The sequence below is a fragment of the Labrus bergylta genome, chromosome 1 (assembly GCF_963930695.1).
Source record: "Labrus bergylta chromosome 1, fLabBer1.1, whole genome shotgun sequence".
NCBI lineage: Eukaryota > Metazoa > Chordata > Actinopteri > Labriformes > Labridae > Labrus > Labrus bergylta.
The window spans coordinates 2033053-2052510 of record NC_089195.1 but is presented as its reverse complement, the minus strand read 5'-3'; the positions used below and the strand labels follow the sequence as shown (position 1 = coordinate 2052510).

At 39.1% G+C, this 19458-nt stretch overlaps 1 protein-coding gene across 1 annotated transcript; it reads left to right on the top strand.

The window, feature by feature from the left end:
- Nucleotides 1–13066: 13066 nt before the first annotated feature.
- LOC109989803 (N-acetylaspartate synthetase-like) lies at nucleotides 13067–17830 on the top strand. Its single transcript, XM_020641679.2, has 3 exons — nucleotides 13067–13393; nucleotides 13711–13875; nucleotides 16066–17830. Exons 1-3 carry the CDS (start codon nucleotides 13192–13194, stop codon nucleotides 16446–16448), a joined length of 750 nt encoding a protein of 249 aa, XP_020497335.1. The 5' UTR covers nucleotides 13067–13191; the 3' UTR covers nucleotides 16449–17830.
- The last annotated feature ends 1628 nt before the right edge of the window (nucleotides 17831–19458 follow it).

Sequence of the window (19458 nt, the reverse complement as noted above, 5' to 3'; positions counted from 1 at the left end):
CTTCCCATCCTTTCCTGTGACGGGAAACATCGGACATCTCCTCATCCTGGCATCAATCATAGTGTTGACTAAATCTAAATATTCCTGCCATTAACTAAAGTTGACACTAAAATTGACAGCTGGTACTTTTGCTAGCTAACGCTATCTAGCTAATGTTAGCTAATTAGCACTTACCAATGCTTGAATGATGAGGAATCTTGCCCTTCACTTCTCAAACAGCAGCATTATCGACCCAGACCGATCAATAATACATAAAGCTGCCTGTATGTTTGTAGACTTTCATCCTACAGCGATGTAAGGAGAGGGATTCTCCTCTAAATATCAGCAATATCACTGAAGTGACATTCTGGTGTTACGGTTAAAAGAGTGACAATGTTAACTGATGACTTTCAGACAAACAAGACTGAAAGTATCCTAACAAATGCCTCTTTTTTACGGTTTTGTATTATCATAATGTCAAAAATACTTATGAGATATGTTTTAATGAAAGCTAAACAAATAGGCTTTTCTTAGGACACGTGACGTACGACAACCGGCTGACAGTCATCAGTTAACATGGTAACTCTTTTTACCATAACACCGGCATGGACTTTGCCGTTTCTAGCGATATAAATAGTGTTCCGTGTGCTGTTAAAGTATCGCAAGTGGCCCAAACTCAGAGTTTATCTTAATATCTTAGTTTTGTTATGGTTGTCAGATGATGTAATCATGTGTCGTTTATAGTAGATGTTAAATTAAAAGCCTGTGCTGCAGTTCCATAGGGTTTTCAACGGTGGCCGTTACTTTCCTGAGTGTTTTTTGCCCTCCAGCCCTCCGCGCTGGTGACATCACTGAAAGCTTTGAATTGCATAGCTAACATCACTCAGGCTTCGTCCACTATTATTTATAGTCTATGCATATACCTAGCGATGCAATGGCCTCCTTTTCAGGGCTTTCAATATGGCCTGTTCTGTGTGTGGCCTTTGTTTACATTCTGAATAAAAACGTGAGAAGCGAGAGTTGAATTGATGGTGAGAGCTGTGCTTTCGAGCAGATACCTGTATAAAGACATAAATATAACTGCTGATGGGTTCCATAAATTGTAATTTGGTGAAATGCATTCTGCCTCTCTTGCTCAGAACAGAAAATACTGTGTTACAAAGGAAGGCCAATTCCTTCCAATACAAAATATCTAGTCTGGCACTGCATAGGTTCTGCATTTAATGCATAATCTGAAGATATATTTATGGTACTTCATCCTCATTGGCGTATGAAAGTATGTAAAATCACCTCTTTCAAAGCCCTGCTCCACTGCAAATGATTGACAAGTGTGCTAACGGTAATGCCAATACAAAATCAAATCTGTTAAAAGATTGGCAGAAAAGATTCATATCTTCCCTGTCCAAGGAGTAAGGCGCTTGACCCACTTCCAGTTACAAATGATCTACTTCTGGTTTCAGACAGTGCACTTATCTCTGTGCTTGTCCTGTCAGATCATATTGCGGCATTTGGCACGATTGACCATCACATCCTATTACAAACTAGAACATTTACACAGCATTACAGGAACCACTTTTGGTTGGTTGGAATCCTATTTGTCAGATCATACATATTTTGCACAGGTTAATGATAAGTCTTCTGTACACACCAAAGTTAGCCATGGAGCTCCACAAGGTTCTGTGCTTGGACTGATTATTTTCACCCATATATCCTCATCTATGCTTACTCTTGGTAATATTATGAGTAAACCCACCATAAATGCTCATTGTTATGCAGATGATACTCAATTATATGCATCAGCCAGGTGACACCAAAATAGTTATATAAACATGACTTAAGGGCATGAGGACATTTTTTAAGTAGCACCCTCTGCTACCTGTGTGTGTATAGGGGTGAATGTGATAAGTAATGTAAATAGAAATGTTGATAGTCATTAGACTAGAAATGCACTTTACCAGTTCTAGTACATTTACCATTAACAATTTATCCCAAGTTGATCCCTGTCATCATTATGAAGCTTAAAATAAATTCCAACCTTTCCATCTCCTTATACTCTGTTGGCTCACTCATTTTAACTGTAATGAACCTATTATATCACAAGCTCTAATCAAAACACCTCAATTATCTCTGCAGTTCTTTGCTCTCCCTCTATCTTTTCTGTTTTTGCTTTGAAGTTTTAAATCATCGTATTACTCCTCTGATTACTCCTCTCTCTTGTACCCTGCAGCACAGAATGAAACTTTGTGTTCATCCCAACATCTTCCCACCTCTTTGTGTCATTCTGTTTGACTCCCTCCTTTGTCACCCTGTTCTCCCTCCTCTTTTCTCCACTTTCTCTGTCATCCTCGGGTACATTCTGTTCTAATTTACCAGCGATGACTGTCCGTGTCATGTAGGTGGTATAGAAAACAGTCACTCATTTCTCTTTTTCTCGAGTTCTGTTTGATGTTGGTGTTAATGTCTTAGTGCGTCTTCAGTCACCTATTATACCTAGGTGTCATTCATGTATTGCAGTCTGTTTTATACTAATTAAAGTAATTTGACAACTGAGAAACAAACACTAATCATCTACTTACTCGATGGTTTGGGTAACACTTTATAGTAAAGATACCGGAATAATCATGAAATATTTATGTATTCATGATAAACTATCAGTACTGCACATGTATTAATAGTATCTGTGCCGGACATCATTAATTAATTAATACAATAACTAGGTGTTTCAGTCATCAGGACCCATGAGTTAATAATTATAATAAAAAGTTTTCATAGGTTTGTCTGCTGATCTATTTTGACCTCACATAGACCGTCACTACAGTCTTTACCGTGAATGAAGCCATCCTTCTACCTATCTTTGAGACCAAAATAACAACAAAGTCATGTGACTGACCTTAGGGGGATAGCCCCGAAGCATATAAGCATCCGGGGCAGTCACCACTTCCTCTTTGCCTTTCTCGCCTCATCTGAGACCGGTAAGTTTTGAAATGTCAGAACCAGTAAATCCGTCACATTGTTGTGCAAGTGCCTTGTGTCCCTGAGGAGTGTTAACTGGTCTGTGTTCATTTCTGATTTGTTGTTACGGACAGGGTACTTTACGGGTACCCCTGCCGTATCGTTACTAAATTAATCCCAGCTGTTTGTGCATACAGGTAGGCTGCTGAGAGTGCTTTCACCTGTTGTTCTTTCACCGTAGCCTGTCGTTGTTTGGGTGAGTAGTTTTCAGTTGGTTGAAACAAGAATTGTCCCTTCTGCTGTGTGCAGTTTGGGGTTTTTTCTTTTCCCCTCGTACGTTCGCGTACATGAGTGGCGATTTACGTTTGATGCAACAAGTAGGCTACATATAGCTCAATTGTTCTTCTGCTGCGAGTTTTTTCTTTTTCCCACGACGTGCGCATACAAGATGGGCGATTAAGTTAAGGTAAAACCGTTTTGAATGTGAATTTAAGTTAATGATTGTTCCTTCTGCAGTGTGCAGGTAAGGTTTTGTGTTTTCCCCTCTGACGTTCGCGTACGAGAGTGGTGGTATATGTTATAACAAACAGGTAAAAATAATAAATAAATAACATAAGTCAGACACAGACATTAGTTATAGATTAATTTTTGTTCCTGTGTGAGTACTTGTTTTTGTTACACCTCTGCGAGCAGCAGGTGGGTTCATTTGTTTTCTCCCCTCGTACGTCCGTGTACAAAGAGGGTTATTATTTGTTGCCTGTGCAGGAGGTCAGAAAAAGTTACTGTTTTTCGGCCTAAACATAATATGGCTCCCCAGGCTTGTCGCTTTTGTGGAGTAGCCATGGACCCACGTGATTGTCACCGAGAGTGTCCTTCATGTTTGGGCGAGGCTCATCTTTTGGATGATGTCGAGAGCCCATGCCCAGCAGCTATGGAGTTATCTCTGGAAGAGAGGGTCCGGAGAGCCAGGCTGGGAGGTCATCCTCCCCACCCTGTAGTAGACCCTTCTCCTTCCCATGGTAGGGAACGGGGGCGTAACACTGACCGCCGCTCTCACAAGCGTCAGCGGGATCATTCCCAGGGGCGTGGTAAAAAACGACCCCCGAAGTGAACCTCTCCACCACCACCACATAGTCCAGCCCTACCTCCAGGGGATGCTGTAGGGCCAGAGGACACCCAGTTACAGATTTTGGCTGAGAGTGGCAATGATTGAGGCTCACTCTCAAAGTGCGGCCCCATCTGAGGCAGATCATTTGACTGGGACATCCCAGGCACACCTGCTGGCATATCAGGAGCCACTGGCTGTTCACCCTGACTCCATATCCTTTTATGCTCAGGGATCCCTCTTGGAGGAAGTGGGGTGCTCAGAGCCTGCTGAGGGGATACACTCTTTTAGTTCACCTCAGCAGCTGCGGCAGGCACACATTTAGCTGTTTGTTTGTTATGGGACTAAGGGCTTGGGCAGGCCACTTTCTAAGCAGCGTCTGTCCCACTGGCTGGTTGGGACTATTTCCCAGGCCTAGTTATGTCAGGGTTTCCCAGTCCCTGAGGGCCTGGTGGCTCACTCCACACGCAGTATGGCCACTTCATGGGCAGCCTTGAAGGGCGTTGCCCTCACTGATATATGTGCAGCAGCATCGAGGAGCACTCCATGCACTTTTGCCAGATTTTATAGAGTCAATGTCACGTCTGCAGCAATTGGCTCAAGTATTCTTAGTTCGGCTGCTGAGAGAAATGATGAGGCAGGATCACAAGTTCCTCGCGACATTGTTGCCACAACTCATCCACGGTAAAAACCGTGGTGATGGTCTAAGTGAGGTCGAAATAGATTGTAAGTTATTTCCATAACTATGGATCTATGAGACCGAACGATGACCGTCACCATCTCTTGTCGCTTGGAACTGACTGTGGCGTTCCAGGCTATCCCCCAGTCACTTGACGTTCTTATTTTGGTCTCGAAGATAGGTAGAAGGATGGCTTCATTCACGGTAAAGACAGTGGTGACGGTCATCGTTTGGTCTCATAGATCCATAATTTTTTTTTTAAAGATTTATTTTTGGGCTTTTTGTGCCTTTAATGGATAGAGTCAGAAATCAGGGAGAGAGAGTGGGGAATGACATGCAGGAAAGAAGCCAGAGGTGGGATATGAACCTGGGCCGCCCGCTTGAGACGACGGCCTCCATACATGGGGCGCGCGCACTAACCATTGCGCCACCAGCGCCCCTCATTGATCCATAGTTATGGACATAACTTACGTTAAAAAAGGGTCAAGAAAAAAAACAACCAATCTGTTGAATTCAAAGTGTTGTTATCATGGTTACATCAGCTTAACTTCTTCATGACTTATAAACAATAAATATAGACAATAAAGCAGAGCCCTGATCTGTCTGTAACACTGTTATAAAACATACAATCATTGGCGTTATTATTATTGTGAAATCCTGTGATGTCACTCAAGTCGAATGGAATAAACAATTTGGGTAACAGTTTATAACAACAATATTTCAATTGACAGTTCATTTACTGTAGTTAAAAGTTTTTTTTACTGTCAACAAACAATGAAATATTGATGATTTGGTTTTAAGATTCTGATTTGAGACAGATAGCTAAGTTACATGTTTATTGAGTTATTTATAAGTGTAAACTTAGGTTTGAATTGCATTAGACAGTTATCAAAGCAGCACTTGACGTCAATGCTCATACAAGACTGTCTTTCTTGTTGTGACAGAAGTTTGGCAGATGAAAATATTTTCCAGCTTCCCTACCCCTCACCGTACTCATTGATGTATAAACATATACCAATATCCAAATATCAAACTGCAAGTCATGCCCTTTGCTGACAAATTCCAATATGTTTCAAATTTCTTTTAAATTCAGTGAGTGACAACTAACAAGCAGCTTTTACAGAGTGATACTGCAACATGAAACTTCCAAATTCCTTTTAATTCATTTTAATGACTAGTGTGGGCTTCTTTTTTGCTCTCTCAAGTCATGGGTGCAGCTGTGAGAAGGCCTCTCTTAAATAATTTTCAGTGTCCAACTTTGCTCTGTATTTTCTGTTGATTGATCGCACACTGGTAGGCTGTAGCAAAATGAAGTGTGGCTCTCTTCATCACCCACTGTTGCAAAGTTAAAGCAGAGGGCAAAATACTTCATATTTTGTGTCTCTGTTTTAGTTGTGACATCTGGTGAAGATTCATTGTCATCCTTATGTTTAACCAGAAGTCACCTTCCAAAATGTTCCATTCTTTGGTAGCAGGGTGAATGTACCCTTACCGTAAATCCAAACTGTTACCGTGGTTGTGGGTTGTTAAAGCTACATCACACCTGGATGCTTGATTGTCTTGTTGCGCTAATTACACAGCTCTTCATCAAAGGAATCAATAATTCAACACAAAATATTGATTTTGTAAGGATTGTATGGGCTAAACAAATATTTGTTTGAGCAAAGGGTAACTCTGTAGCCTTCTTAAAATGAGCTAAATAGCTGTTATTACTCACATTTCCAGTGATTGTGAAGTGAGACAAGGTTGATGGGACTACATGAATCATTGCAGCAACTGGCTGAAGTTTTTCACCTAGCATCCGTCAAAGTCTGACAGTTTCTTTTCCACTCACCATATTTAAAAACTTTTATATATTACACATGTGTTCCTTTTAGTTCATGTGCTGTCAGTTTTGTTGATATATCTAGGGAAAGCTGGGGATCAGTGGTAGAGTTGTCGTCCCTCAAGGCTGGGGGTTCAATCCCAGCTCATGCAACCACATGTTAAAGTGTCTTTGGGGGAAGAAACTGATCCCCAATTTTCTCCCACTGCTGCGTCAGGGGCGTGTTAATGTGTATGAATGGATTAGTTAATACTGAGAAAATGGTGTGGATGTGTAACTGTGGTGTAAAAAGTGCTTTGAGTATTTAGAAGACTAGAGAAGCTCTACTGTATACCGCACAAGCTCAGGTCCATTCACCATTAACTTTTTTTCTTCCTTTTCTTGACTGTATTTATCTCATTTCTTAATTTCCCAATGGAAACAGACCACAGTACTGAAATTCTTTCTTTAAGTTGATTCGATAACAGTTATTCCTCAAGATTCTCTGATTAGAGCGGCGTCCCGCGCTACAGTCTCTTCTCCATAGCAAACTTTGGAATGCAGGGATTAACCAATCAGAATCAAGTATCGAATAGGGATGTGTAAATAAACATTGATGACAGGCTCTGGTGTGGGTTGTGACATTTCAGTAACACCTGGAACATTTAAAAATAAAAAAGCTGGTTAATTTTCATCAACTGTCTGAGGGAACAAAGCAGTTGATCTATAGACGATCTCTTCGTTCTCCCACTCACTTTCTGTTTGTTCTACTGTGAACAGACCAACAATCAAAAGACAATCTGGGAGACATTCCCCAACATCATGTCTCCTCTTAAACGGTTTTGGTGCAACATTTTTTTGTTTCAAGTATTCTGGTGGGGTGGCTGTGGCTCAGTTGGTAGCGTTGTCGTTTCTCAATTGGAAGGTCGAGGGTTTGATACCCAGCTCCTGCAGCAACATGTCCGAAGTGTCCTTGGACAAGACACTTAACCCCAAGTTGTTTCCGCTGCTTCGTCAGTGGTGTATGAATGGTTACTTCTGATGGTCTCACTACAGTAAGTGGACAGTGGTTTTCAAGCACTTTGAGTAGTCAGAAGACTAGAAAAGCGCAATTCGTTGGAAAGAGCCTCAGTAGATCTCACAGTTGAACACGACATATAACACAAGGATCATTGCATTCCAGCGTTATGGTGGTGCTCAATGTCTAATTTTATAGGGATTAGTTTGTTTTCTCCAAATAAGGCAACTGAAGGAGCAAGACTCATAACTATCATGTCTATCTTGATAAAAATATTAACTTATTTTTATTAGTCTACTTTTTTATTTTTTATTTGCACCTTTAATGTTTTGCACTGACTTTTGTTTAAAGTTTGTTCTTGTAAATTTTGCACTTAAGACACTGCTGTAAATACATTTACAAGACAAACTTTCAGAAGGTCTACACTTTTTATTTTTATTTACAGGTCTTATTTACCGATGGTCCTTAACTGTTTATAGGTTTCATTTAAAAAAAATAAATTTTATTCCTGCATGGGTTATGCACATTTCTTTTTATAAGTCTATTTTTCATTGCACAGGTTTCATTTTTAATTATAATTCATGTAGGGGCTTCCTTAAATCTTTATTTTGGGTTTATATATATATGTATGGGAGGGGGGACAGCGGTTGTTGTTTTTTGTAACAAATGTTTCGTGTCGTGCATATCTTGTATACTGCTACTGGATGCCTTGAATTTCCCTCGGGATTAATAAAGTATCTATCTATCTAGATTGTGGCTGCTTTGATGGTTGAAACTGCACTCACACTGTCGTCCTATGGGTGGGCTGTCGGTGTGTTTGCCTTCTGTATTGTAATTGGGCATGTGTTATACTGTTGGGTCACCATCATGCAGACTTAATGAGTGAGAATGATGGATGGATTAAAAACAAAAGATGGATCAAGTCCAATTATAAAATAAACAGGCCTATTTTACTGATGTGCTTTATCTCTTATGTTGCAAATTAGAATATGGATCAATGAGCACAAAAAAACAGACAAAAGATGATCAGTCAATGATAGGCAAAATCTGATGATTCAGGTTTGACTATTTAAATCCTTAGTTAGTGTCACCCTTGGTATTACTTCAAATATTTCTTCATTTGAATTCATACCCTTCTCCAGACAATTATAGTGTATTTCTTTTGGAAACACTCAGTAATGTGAACTGCTGCTTAATTTTATTCTCTTAATGCTGTTATTCAAACCCAATGAATTGCAGTTTAAAAAAAGGACAAACCAATTGAGAAAAAACAATCCTTGAGTATGACTTCATGATTTAACTGTGATTCTGCAACACACACTAGTTATAGCTTGGTGACTAAAACTCACAAGTAAGCAGGAGAAACAGCAGCAAAACACGAGCAGAGGCCAGAGGCATGGCGGGGGAACAGGGAAGTGATGGACCAGGACAGGAGCCTCCACACTGCGGCCCACTCAGCACAAGCTCAGCTGCCTGGGCCAATGGGAATTTGACTCAGTTCAGCAGTCACAGGAACATAGCAAGGGCAGCTGTTTCCCTGAAGTGTGAGTGAGAGAACTGCTGGTATTGAGAAGAAACAGAGTTCCTGGCTCCTGTCCAGTTTTGTCATCTCATTTTCACTTAGAGCAAAAACATTAGCATTAATGAATGAAGTCTTAGCAGCAGAGTTCACTGCCTCCTGAGGTGCTTGGAGATAAGGCCTTGTTTATATTTAGGGGTGGAGCAACAATTTCAAAAGTGTGAACATTCAAAGGCTAGTACCCCCCAACCCTCCTTCCCCAATACAAGATACCCCAGAGGTCAAAATAGGATGACAACAAACCATAAAACTAATTTCATTTGAATGCCCATCTATCCACCTGCATCCTGTCTCATTAACCCCCCTTTAACCTATATGACTCACTGTAGGTAGAGAGCATTCAGACTTTAACTACTTGTCTAGTTCTGTGCACATTTGTGCAGCTACATAACATCAGCTACAGTTCGCATTCAGTTAGTTTGTCACCAGGGTTGCACTTGAAATGGTAAAGGAAGCAACTTAGCCTAATACTGCAAACATCCTGTTTCATTTTATGTCCAATAATTATGTTAGCTGACACATCATACAACAAGTTCTCGACTAACTTTATGAACATCCATTGGGAGTTTAACAGTAAGTTTAAACTCTAAAAATGGCTCTTTCCGATGCTTATTATTTTGCCTATCTTATTGCTTTAGGCCAAGCTCTCTTTATTTCTGTTTTTTATATACAATGTGCTTTTACTTTGAAAGAACACAAAACAGGACTTCCGCTGGATTGTAAAGTTACAAAAGTGAATAAAAACAACCAAAAGAACGACCAAGAGGTAAAAATGTGTGATGTCTTAAACATTTACGACACATTTTGGGATGTGGAACAAATCTGAAAAACATCAGTTTAAGTGACTAACTGTCTTTCAGAGGGTTTGCTACATCCATTTGTTGCCTCTGTGGTCAAACCTTGCCAGTGATGAGAGACAGGAATCAATCTGAATCTACATTACTTTACAGTGCTTCTCTGGCCTGGTGGGATGGTCAAAGGGCTAGGATTGGCCATCCTATAAATCTGATTTGACCAATTGGTTTTCATCAATGACTCTCTGAGTGAAAAGTGTCAGGGACAAAGTTTGAGTGTGAGGGTGGGTGTTGCAACACTCACAACACCCATGGGTGGGATGCGCCTGTTTATATTGCTTTGGAGCTTGACAGTCCTTTAAACAGCTTTTATCTTACTTTCTCCACTGTTTTAGCACTGTGGACACCCCTTAGTAACAGAACACATCCCTGTGAATAGTTAAGACCTTTATGGCACTGCACCTTATTTTGAAAATGTTTAATGTTCTCTTTCAAAGGTTAGTCAGATTTTGTGCATGTACAAATTAAGGTGTATTTGTATCCTCTGTAGGAAGGAATTAGGATCACATTTTACAGCTTGCATGGTTTTAATTTTAGGGCATAAAGGAAATGTGTCCTATATGATGGCTTAAGCTGTGAGTTACTGTTGAGTTAACTGCATTATCATCTAAATTAGGTTGAAAAAAATAAACAAATGTGTCTTGAGGAGAACCAGGTTTGGATGATGTAAGCTTGTGTCAAATCAGTTAGAGGCTTTAATGACATCACATACTTTCAGACGATCTCCTGGCTCTGATAGATCTCCAGTCAAACTGACCTTGGAATCAAGAGACAGTGATGATGAAAAAAAATGTTTAGCCCGGCAACAACCTAAGGATGACGCAAACGCCGACTGAAAGTCTTCACAGTGGTGCTATAAGCAATGTCAATAGATTTTCTTCTCAGATATCATGGCTGCATCATGACACAGGCAATCAGTGGAAAAGGCTTAGATAACCTTGCTTTTGGAAGGACAAAAAAATCGGTGACATTTTAAAAATATTCTTATGCAATTTCTTGCAAAGAGTTACATGAAAGGATTTTATATACTGTCATGTCTATGTTTGTTAAATCCAGAATTACATCACCGGGGTGTTCAGCAAACTTCAGTTCATTCCCAACTTTAAAATCTCTCTTTAAGCTTTTTGATGAAGATATTCTATCTATTTGTCTGATTCAAACTCAAAATACTAAAATACTTCAGAAAGGGTTTAACATTTCATAAGGGAAGGACTATTTAATCCCTCTTGCTTCCATTGCGTCCATGCTTAATGCTAAAACCATCTCATCAAACAGACATGCTACATGTTGGGGCTTTGTTTGTCAGAAGCAACCGGGCATTGTAGGCTTCAGTACTGTATGCAAAAAAGTAGGGCTATGTTCTAGAAGGGAATCAATCAATCAATCAATGAAATGGTTTACTATGAGCACCTCAGGAATGATTCTGACTGATTGTACATGCATTGTAGTTCAGAAAAAATCATTTGGAATGACAGTCTAAATTTACCAGGAAACAATGCAGAGTGGCTTATATGAAATAAATCTTCTCTTGTTGGTAAGTACATGTTGTTCAGTTCCAGCTGAGGAGCTCCTCTACATTGCTCTCTTTAGGTAAGTAAGCTAGCACACATTGAAATGCTAGCAGGTGATCAAAAAGCATGCAGAAGATAAATTACATGTTACTTTACAATACAAGATGTATGTTTACTTTGGCAGAATCATATTTGATACTACAAACTAATAGATACCTATACCCCTTTGCTTGCGTGAGTGTATCCACCCCTCACCCAATGACTGTGATTGACACCAAACCTGAAAAAGGCTTTTGAAGCAGACAGTATTTTGTAAGATAAATGCTAAGAAGATTAAGAACTATCTCTCTAACTTTAAATGTAAGGTTCCTTTCTAGCTGAAGGAATGAGCGTAATCATTCAGATAACAATGAGCTAGCTACACTTGTCTTGTTGAATCTTCAACAACCTCTCAAGTTTTTTTTTTTTTGTTATTCTCATTTTATCTTTTCATCGCTGCCTCCTTACACTCCTGCATTTGTTTCAGTATTTTGTTTCACTTCATATGCGTCACACAGAATGCCAAACAGCGTCATCACAGTTTAATATAGAATCCCACTAATCCCACCCTCATGTCACTTTTGGCCTGCTTGGTCTTGTCCGTTGTACACTGATTCTTTATGATCTCAGAAGACCTTTTGAGTATTCTTGTAGAAGTGAGTCAGTCAGCCAGTTTCCCTGCTGCCGCCCAACCCCCCTGCCTTCTGCCGTCTGAGGTCTATTTTCATATAGTGGGAAAAAAAAAAGAAGACTGCAATGAATTAGCTGCATCTCTCTGTAGTTCATGTGGATACACAGTGTCTTTTGTGTCTAAAGCAAACACCAGCTGGTGTTTGTTACATTCTTTATTTAACTTTTTCAACATACGCATGTCTCTGTTTGCTTGTGTAATGCTTTGGAAATTAAAAGCTTAGTGGCTGAATATGAACTTCTCTGAAGAAGAAGTTTTTGTTCAGATAATAGAATGACATTATTCCAAATGGAAATCATATTGAATACACAAAAACAATATTACCTTAGGACAAAATTTACTTTTAACTGAAAAGTAGCAAAACCAATTTGCAGCTAAGCTTCATGTGAAGTGCCGAAAGCACCTTAAGAGCCACAACACCTGCATGTCACAATGTTTTATTGTAATGTCTATGTTCCAATCAAAAACAAAGTGTATCTAACCAAGCAGCTAGTTTTTCAGTAAGAGGTACAGTGTATACTAACCACATCACTTCCAACAGCTAGCTTAACCCACAGCTTTCCAGATGTTCTCAAAGTCTGTGCAAACCCAGATCATTTCTTAATATTGATTGGCTAGAAGTTAACATTTACAAGACAGAACAGCTGGTAACATCCTCATAAGACAACTTTGTAGTAAGACACATTGTTTTTGAGAAGATTAACCCCTCGCCCCACCTCAAGCTCCTGCATAAAGCCTATCAGTAAACCCCTATATGGAACTGATAAGAGGGTGTGTGTCGCCTCAGAATGAGTTAAGAAACTTATCTGTGGGGACACTTGTTGATAAATGCTCTGACAAAAAGCTGCAAAACAGAGATGAAAGTGAAAACTTGCAGAACTGGAAACACAATTATTGGTCAAAGTAGTTTTCACGGGTTGTCTTAAAGTTACTTGTTCTTTACCATCATCCCCTTATTACCACCATTTTTTAAATTTAATATGGAGGACAAAGGAACAGAAAAGGGTCTCCAAAAATCTCCATATAGAACACAGACTGTGGTTGTGCGTGAGTTTAAGCCGGCAGACAAAGCAGAAGTGCAGCGGATCTTTTCTGAAGGACTGATGGAGATGGTACCAGACACTGCCTTCAAAGGCTTAAGACATCACCCGGAGAGTATCCTACTCTACACTTCTATGACAAGTAAGAGTAATACACATATGGTATAGTTCAGTGTAAGTGATTACTTCTTTGGAAACAACCCAAGGTGGTAGAGCCACACTGATTTAAAGGGTTGATGATTTGGAAACTTGCTAGAGATCAGGAGATTGAATGTTCTTTATATCTTTTATCGTTCATTGACAGATAAAAAAAAACATGCTCTCTTTTGTTTGTTGTATTGTTTTCATGTGTTAACACTGTCCAAATGTATCAACTCTGTTCTGTAGCAGCAGAGAAATATACAGGAACAATATGTTTTCTCTACAGTAACACATCTGTCCATGCCTTTTCTCTGGCAGTTATTTGTTCTGTCATCACCATGTGTTGGTGGGTGATAGCACTCCTCCCTGCACTTTGTCTGTGTGGACGCTACTTTTACAGCAGACGTGTGATCCATGGTTACCTCGAGCGTGCCATTAGCAGAGACATGGGAGACATGGAAGGGTTCTACATGAAATCATCAGGTATACATTTCAGAATTCACACTGTACTTTTTACTTTCTACTTCAAACTTAAACTATAGTATCCCATCAAACATGAGCTCCTTACACTGCTGATGCATATGATAGAATTGGAGCACCCAACATATCATATGACCTTGATTCTTCATTTACTGCCTGACAGAGTCAGCATTGCATAAACATGACCTTCTTAACACAATGTTTCTGAATCCAATATAATCCTGCACAGCCAAAGACCCAGAATAGTTTAAACCAGATTCAAGACCAAAGTGTGAAAACACTACAGCAAGTTTAAAGCAGTGCAAGAGCATAGCCATTCATTACAGGGTGTATGTTTCCAGTAAGCCAAAACTTTCTGTATCACATCCTATGTCTTGATGAATGAATTATAAAATTAATGTTAGAAAACAAGACAAAAATCTAAATTTCATAATAGCAGTGTATCCTCACTCTAAAAAAGTGTAAACAATCGAGGAGGTTGATAGGACCAGCTTCTTTTTGGATTTGATTTAGTGACATGTTTTTTATGTATGTAATAGAGTACAGACTTTGTCAGTGACAAAGAATGATGATAATTAAATATGTCTTTGTCAATTACTGTAATGTTGGAAATTACAAGATCAAAATCTTACAACAAAAGTTGTTTAGAAAAACAGAAATTGATGATGAGGTAAAAGATTTACATTTCATCCCAGTAAACACACGTTTTTTTGGTCACTTTTTCTGTCAAGATGTTGTTTCATAATGGATAGAGAAATAAGATAACACTTTAGATAAGGGTCCACAGATCATCATGAATACATACATTAATGAATTAAGCATGACTTAAGCATGAATTAATCATGAATTAATGCAAGTATTCATGATGATATACAGTATCGGTAGTGTATTAACATTATCTTTATACATTAATTAAAAGAGCAATCATAGATTGTAAATATTAATGTTTGAAGCCTGAGTGACGTCAGCCATCTGTTACTGCAGGAGGCTTTGGAGGCTCATTGGCAGCAGCAGCCATGCTGGAAATGCTGTCTCACAATATTTTTCAGTCAATCTAACAACAGGCTTGGAGGCGGAGCTGAGGCGGGTCTTAAGCCTCTTGAAGAATTGTTACATGTCGCCCACCTGTCAATCATGTCAGCTACGCGCCTAACTATGGATAACCCGTATTGTTCATAAAATCATAACGGAGCCCTTTAAAAACTATCACCCCCAGTACAGTGTGTGCCAGTGATGACAATAACTAATCAGACATATTTGTTTTTTTGTGCCAGGCTGTAAACATGTTAATTTATGCTGTAAAAACAGCTTTTTGCCTGTTGTGAGTCCTCCTCCCTAGAGTGCATGTGCACCCAGGTTCCCATGACACAGACATTGAAGCTTCAGTGTTTAGCCAGCTCTGCATGGGTCTTGAAACTTTTCTGCTTTCTAACCTCTCTCCATTTTCCAAATGTGTCCGGTCGTTCTCCTTAACACAAATACACAATATTACGGACTGAAATCAAAAGTTAGAAGGAGGACATACTGGCTGCTGCACTGTTGACAGAGAAACTTCAACATCGAATGTTTCCTTAATGTCTGATATGTAAGGTCATTTTATGATTAAATTCAGTGTACAGTATATCATACATATTGCTCCTGTGATGCTCTGATGTACATATTGCTCCTAAGATGTCTCAGTCATCACGAGTTAATAAGGGATGTTTATGATGTTCATGATATCTTCACAGGCAAGTGTTCAATTTAAGGGACAAGACAAAAAACTGACCAATCTGCTGGATTCCCAGTATTGGAGTCTCAAATAAAGCAGAGCAATGTCTTTAGGACTTTTAAATAACAAAGTCATTTTGGTGCAATTGTTTTCCTGAAAAACTCCTGATGACTGGAACACCTTAGTTAATGCATTAATTAATGGAGATACTGTTAATACATATGCATTATTCATATTTCATCAGAAATACATGCCAAACCAGTTAAAACAACTAATGTTATTGTTACAGAAGCCGTTACTGAGGCTTTCAGTTACTGTATTAAAGAGATTATGATAAACTGAGAGGCCATCTATCTTTTAATGCTCTGACCACTGTGGAAATACATGAATGAATATGTTTTGAACTGTATGACTTTCCCATTACAAGATTTCACAACCTTTCTTCATCATGCTCTTGCTGTGCTCTTGCCCCCCCACCTCAGACTCCCGTCTTTGGGTAGCAGTGCTGGAAGGCAAAGTGGTGGGTGTTGTAGCAGCAGTCAGCCAGCTGAAGTCAGGAGGTGCTGTCGAGTTGCAGCGGATGTCTGTTGACCGGAGGTTTCGATGGTGTGGAGTTGGGGTCGCACTTGGAAGAAAGGTCCTGGAGTTCGCTGTATCCCACAAGTACTCTACTGTTGTCCTGGGAACCACAGCGTACGCACACGCTGCCCACCAGCTCTATAAGCGCCTGGGCTTTCAATGTGTGGGCATCACCAATGGGTATGTCACACCTGGTGCGAGACTGTCCTTAGTGGAAAGGATTTTCTACAGGGTCCGTCATTATCACTATAGCATGGATGTGCAAAATATCAGTTCAGCAGAGTAGTCCTTAAAACACCTAGAGCAGCCTTTCCCAAACTTAAGACTGCCGTGGCCCGCTTTGAAATACAAAATTAGTCCAGGGCCCATTATAAGAAAATGTTTTATGACTACATGTATAACTTTCAGTTAGGGTAAATTATTGGACATGACAACATGATATTATGGCAAGATAGACACAAAAGTTTACTAAACAGTATGTCCATGAATAGTCATGACACGCCTTACTAATCACTGAAAGGGTTGACTCATGGTAAATCATCATTATTGTGATATTTCTTTTATTTTTATACTTGGGCTTTTCGCAGCCCACCTGCAGTACCCACACGGCCCACCAGGGCCCACACGGCCCACACTTTGGGAAGCACTGATGTAGAGGATATAGACTTGCATTAATGGGCCAAAGGCATCCAGTATTTTATGTGTGTGATAAGAAGCACTATAAGAACCTTTTCAAGTTTGATGATCTATTTGTATTTGCTTTTGTTTATGTTTAATACTCATCTCTCTTGATCTGTCTTGATCTCATTGAGACTAAATAAAGATTAGAATTCAATCAATGAAGTTTCAATATTACCAAGCAACAGATTCAAGGAAAAAAAAAAGGAATGCAGAAGAGCCTGAAATGTTCTGACCTAGCTTTAAAAATAATGGATCCTGCATGTAATCTGTGAAGTCAGATTGGAAAGGCCTTAGACCTGCATTCTTTTTCATTGCCAGCAGGAGGAGACTGCAAAACATGAGTCAGATAGCATGTGTTTTCACAAGACATTGAGAGTAATTCTCAGTGGGTGTGTTAACACATTGAACAGTTTTCCATTGAGTGTTTGGTCTCAGTCTCTTGCTTCAAGTCTTTTCATTGTGATCACATTCCAACGTGAGGTTTTATGGTTGAGTCCACAAACCAGTTAGTGATAGTGCTTTACAGATATAAGGTCACTGAGATAATTGTATAAACCTCATCTTGGTGTTTTATACAATCTGTTTTGCTAGAGAATCATTTCATCATTCATAGTTTTCCTGTCACATCTCCAGGGTAGTAACGTTCCTTTTTTTATTAGTTATTCTCCTGTTTCATGTTTACTTTGATACTTGCCCTGTGTCTCTTTTCAGATCATTTGCTTCCTCCCCTCCCGCCCATGTCTCCCCTGTGTCTAGTTGTCTTCACTCCCCTCGAGTATTTAGTCTCTGTTTTCCCATCTTTCTGTGCCACTTCATCTTGTTCCTTTGTGACAGCGTTCAAGCATTCCTCAGCATCAGGCTGACATTTCCAGATCATTTAATTTAAATAAATTAAAGAATCGTATCCATATGTCAGCAACAATCCTTTGACTTCTATGAAAACTATTTTTGAAAGAACTGCTGCTAGTATGAGACAAAAAATGTTCAGTGCTGAACCCAACTCTCTAGCTGTTCTAACTTCTTCCTACTATTACTGCTATTATAAAGTAAAGATGAATCACATGATTTTGAATTAAGTTGCACAAAAAATACTCAAATGGAAACTAACCAGGAAAAAATATATAATAGAAAATGTACAAAAGTTGCAATTGAAGAGCTGTGCACTTGTGCATGTGAAAATTACTTCCATTAAACTCCTCACAGAATGCATGTAAACAGAAAATACTCCAGTTTGCGTTAATGTAAGGCATAAAGGCCATATTGTAGTTAATCATGGAAAAGATTGTAACCTTATATTTGGGTGTAATTATTGACCTTTTAATTAAGACCACATCGAATTTAACTGCATAAAGTTTATTTTTTCTGCCGACTGGCATATTTTGGGGCATTTAAAAAAACAACAACAACAATGTGTCTAAACACCACATGGTACATGTGTCTTTCCACTACTTTAAAGTCTACACTGCTCCACCGATTAAAAGTCTGCTCAAATATTGTAGGCCAGCCACTCCAGAGACTTTCTGAATTAGCTTACAATACAAACATGTTAAGGCTGGCTAACAGCATTATCTCCATGCACACTCTAAACAGTGAATGTGAACTATTACCATCAAACCTGAGATACAGGGTTCTGCTCTTTTTTTTCTGCTCACGTACTCAGAGGAAAATCATGACATTTCAGCAGCGTTTGTAGTCAAGCCCCATTTCACCTTTTCAATGATGAAATAGAACCAAAATGATCAACCTTTATTTTTCTGACAGTATTTCAGAAGTGAAACTCTTATCCAAAACCTTTACCAGCATGATGCCTTGCTAATTCTGCAACAGATGCTGCTAGTTGTTGGCTTTTACTGTAGCTGTTCTAACTTCTTCCTACTATTACTACTATTATAAAGTAAAGATGAATCACATGATTTTGAATTAAGTTGCACAAAAAATACTCAAATGAAAACTGACCAGGAAAAAAGATAGACAGGTTAATTGTTAGAGGAAAAACTGAATTTTAAGAATAAAGCAACATTTTTTGTAATGCAATTCACTTTTCTGATCAATGATACAATGCTTTTTTTATGATAACAGTACAAGTCAAAACAAAATAGATGTATCAACCTATTGCCCGTTTTGCAAAATCAGTAGGTATGTTCTAACTTTCCCCCGGTTTGCTGATATGAAAATTGCATGTTAAGCATTTTTTTTGTGTTGTGAAATCTCTTCTTCCTCTTATTCACTTAAATGTTTCCTGTGACTGTTGTGAAATCAACACATAGTCATTTTTACTCTTTGAAAAATCTCTAAACTACACTAATTATATCTGCTTCATTGCCCATTATCTTAAATGCATAGTCTTCTTACCCTCAAGAACTGGCTAGTTTTTTTCTTTACCTCAACAAGACATGAACAATTTGGTCTTATCTAGTGCAAGGGAATTTATGATGACCCCCCCCCCCCCCCCCAAAGGTACTCAAAGTAAATGACAGAACAAAGAAGATTGCACTTTCAGAGGTTGAAATGTATCTTGGAGGGCCAAGATTGTCCTAAGATTAATTGCAATTGAATCCTGCTTACTCTGATTTTAGTGCCTAATCCGGTTGCGAGGAAAGCTCTTGCTCCGCCTC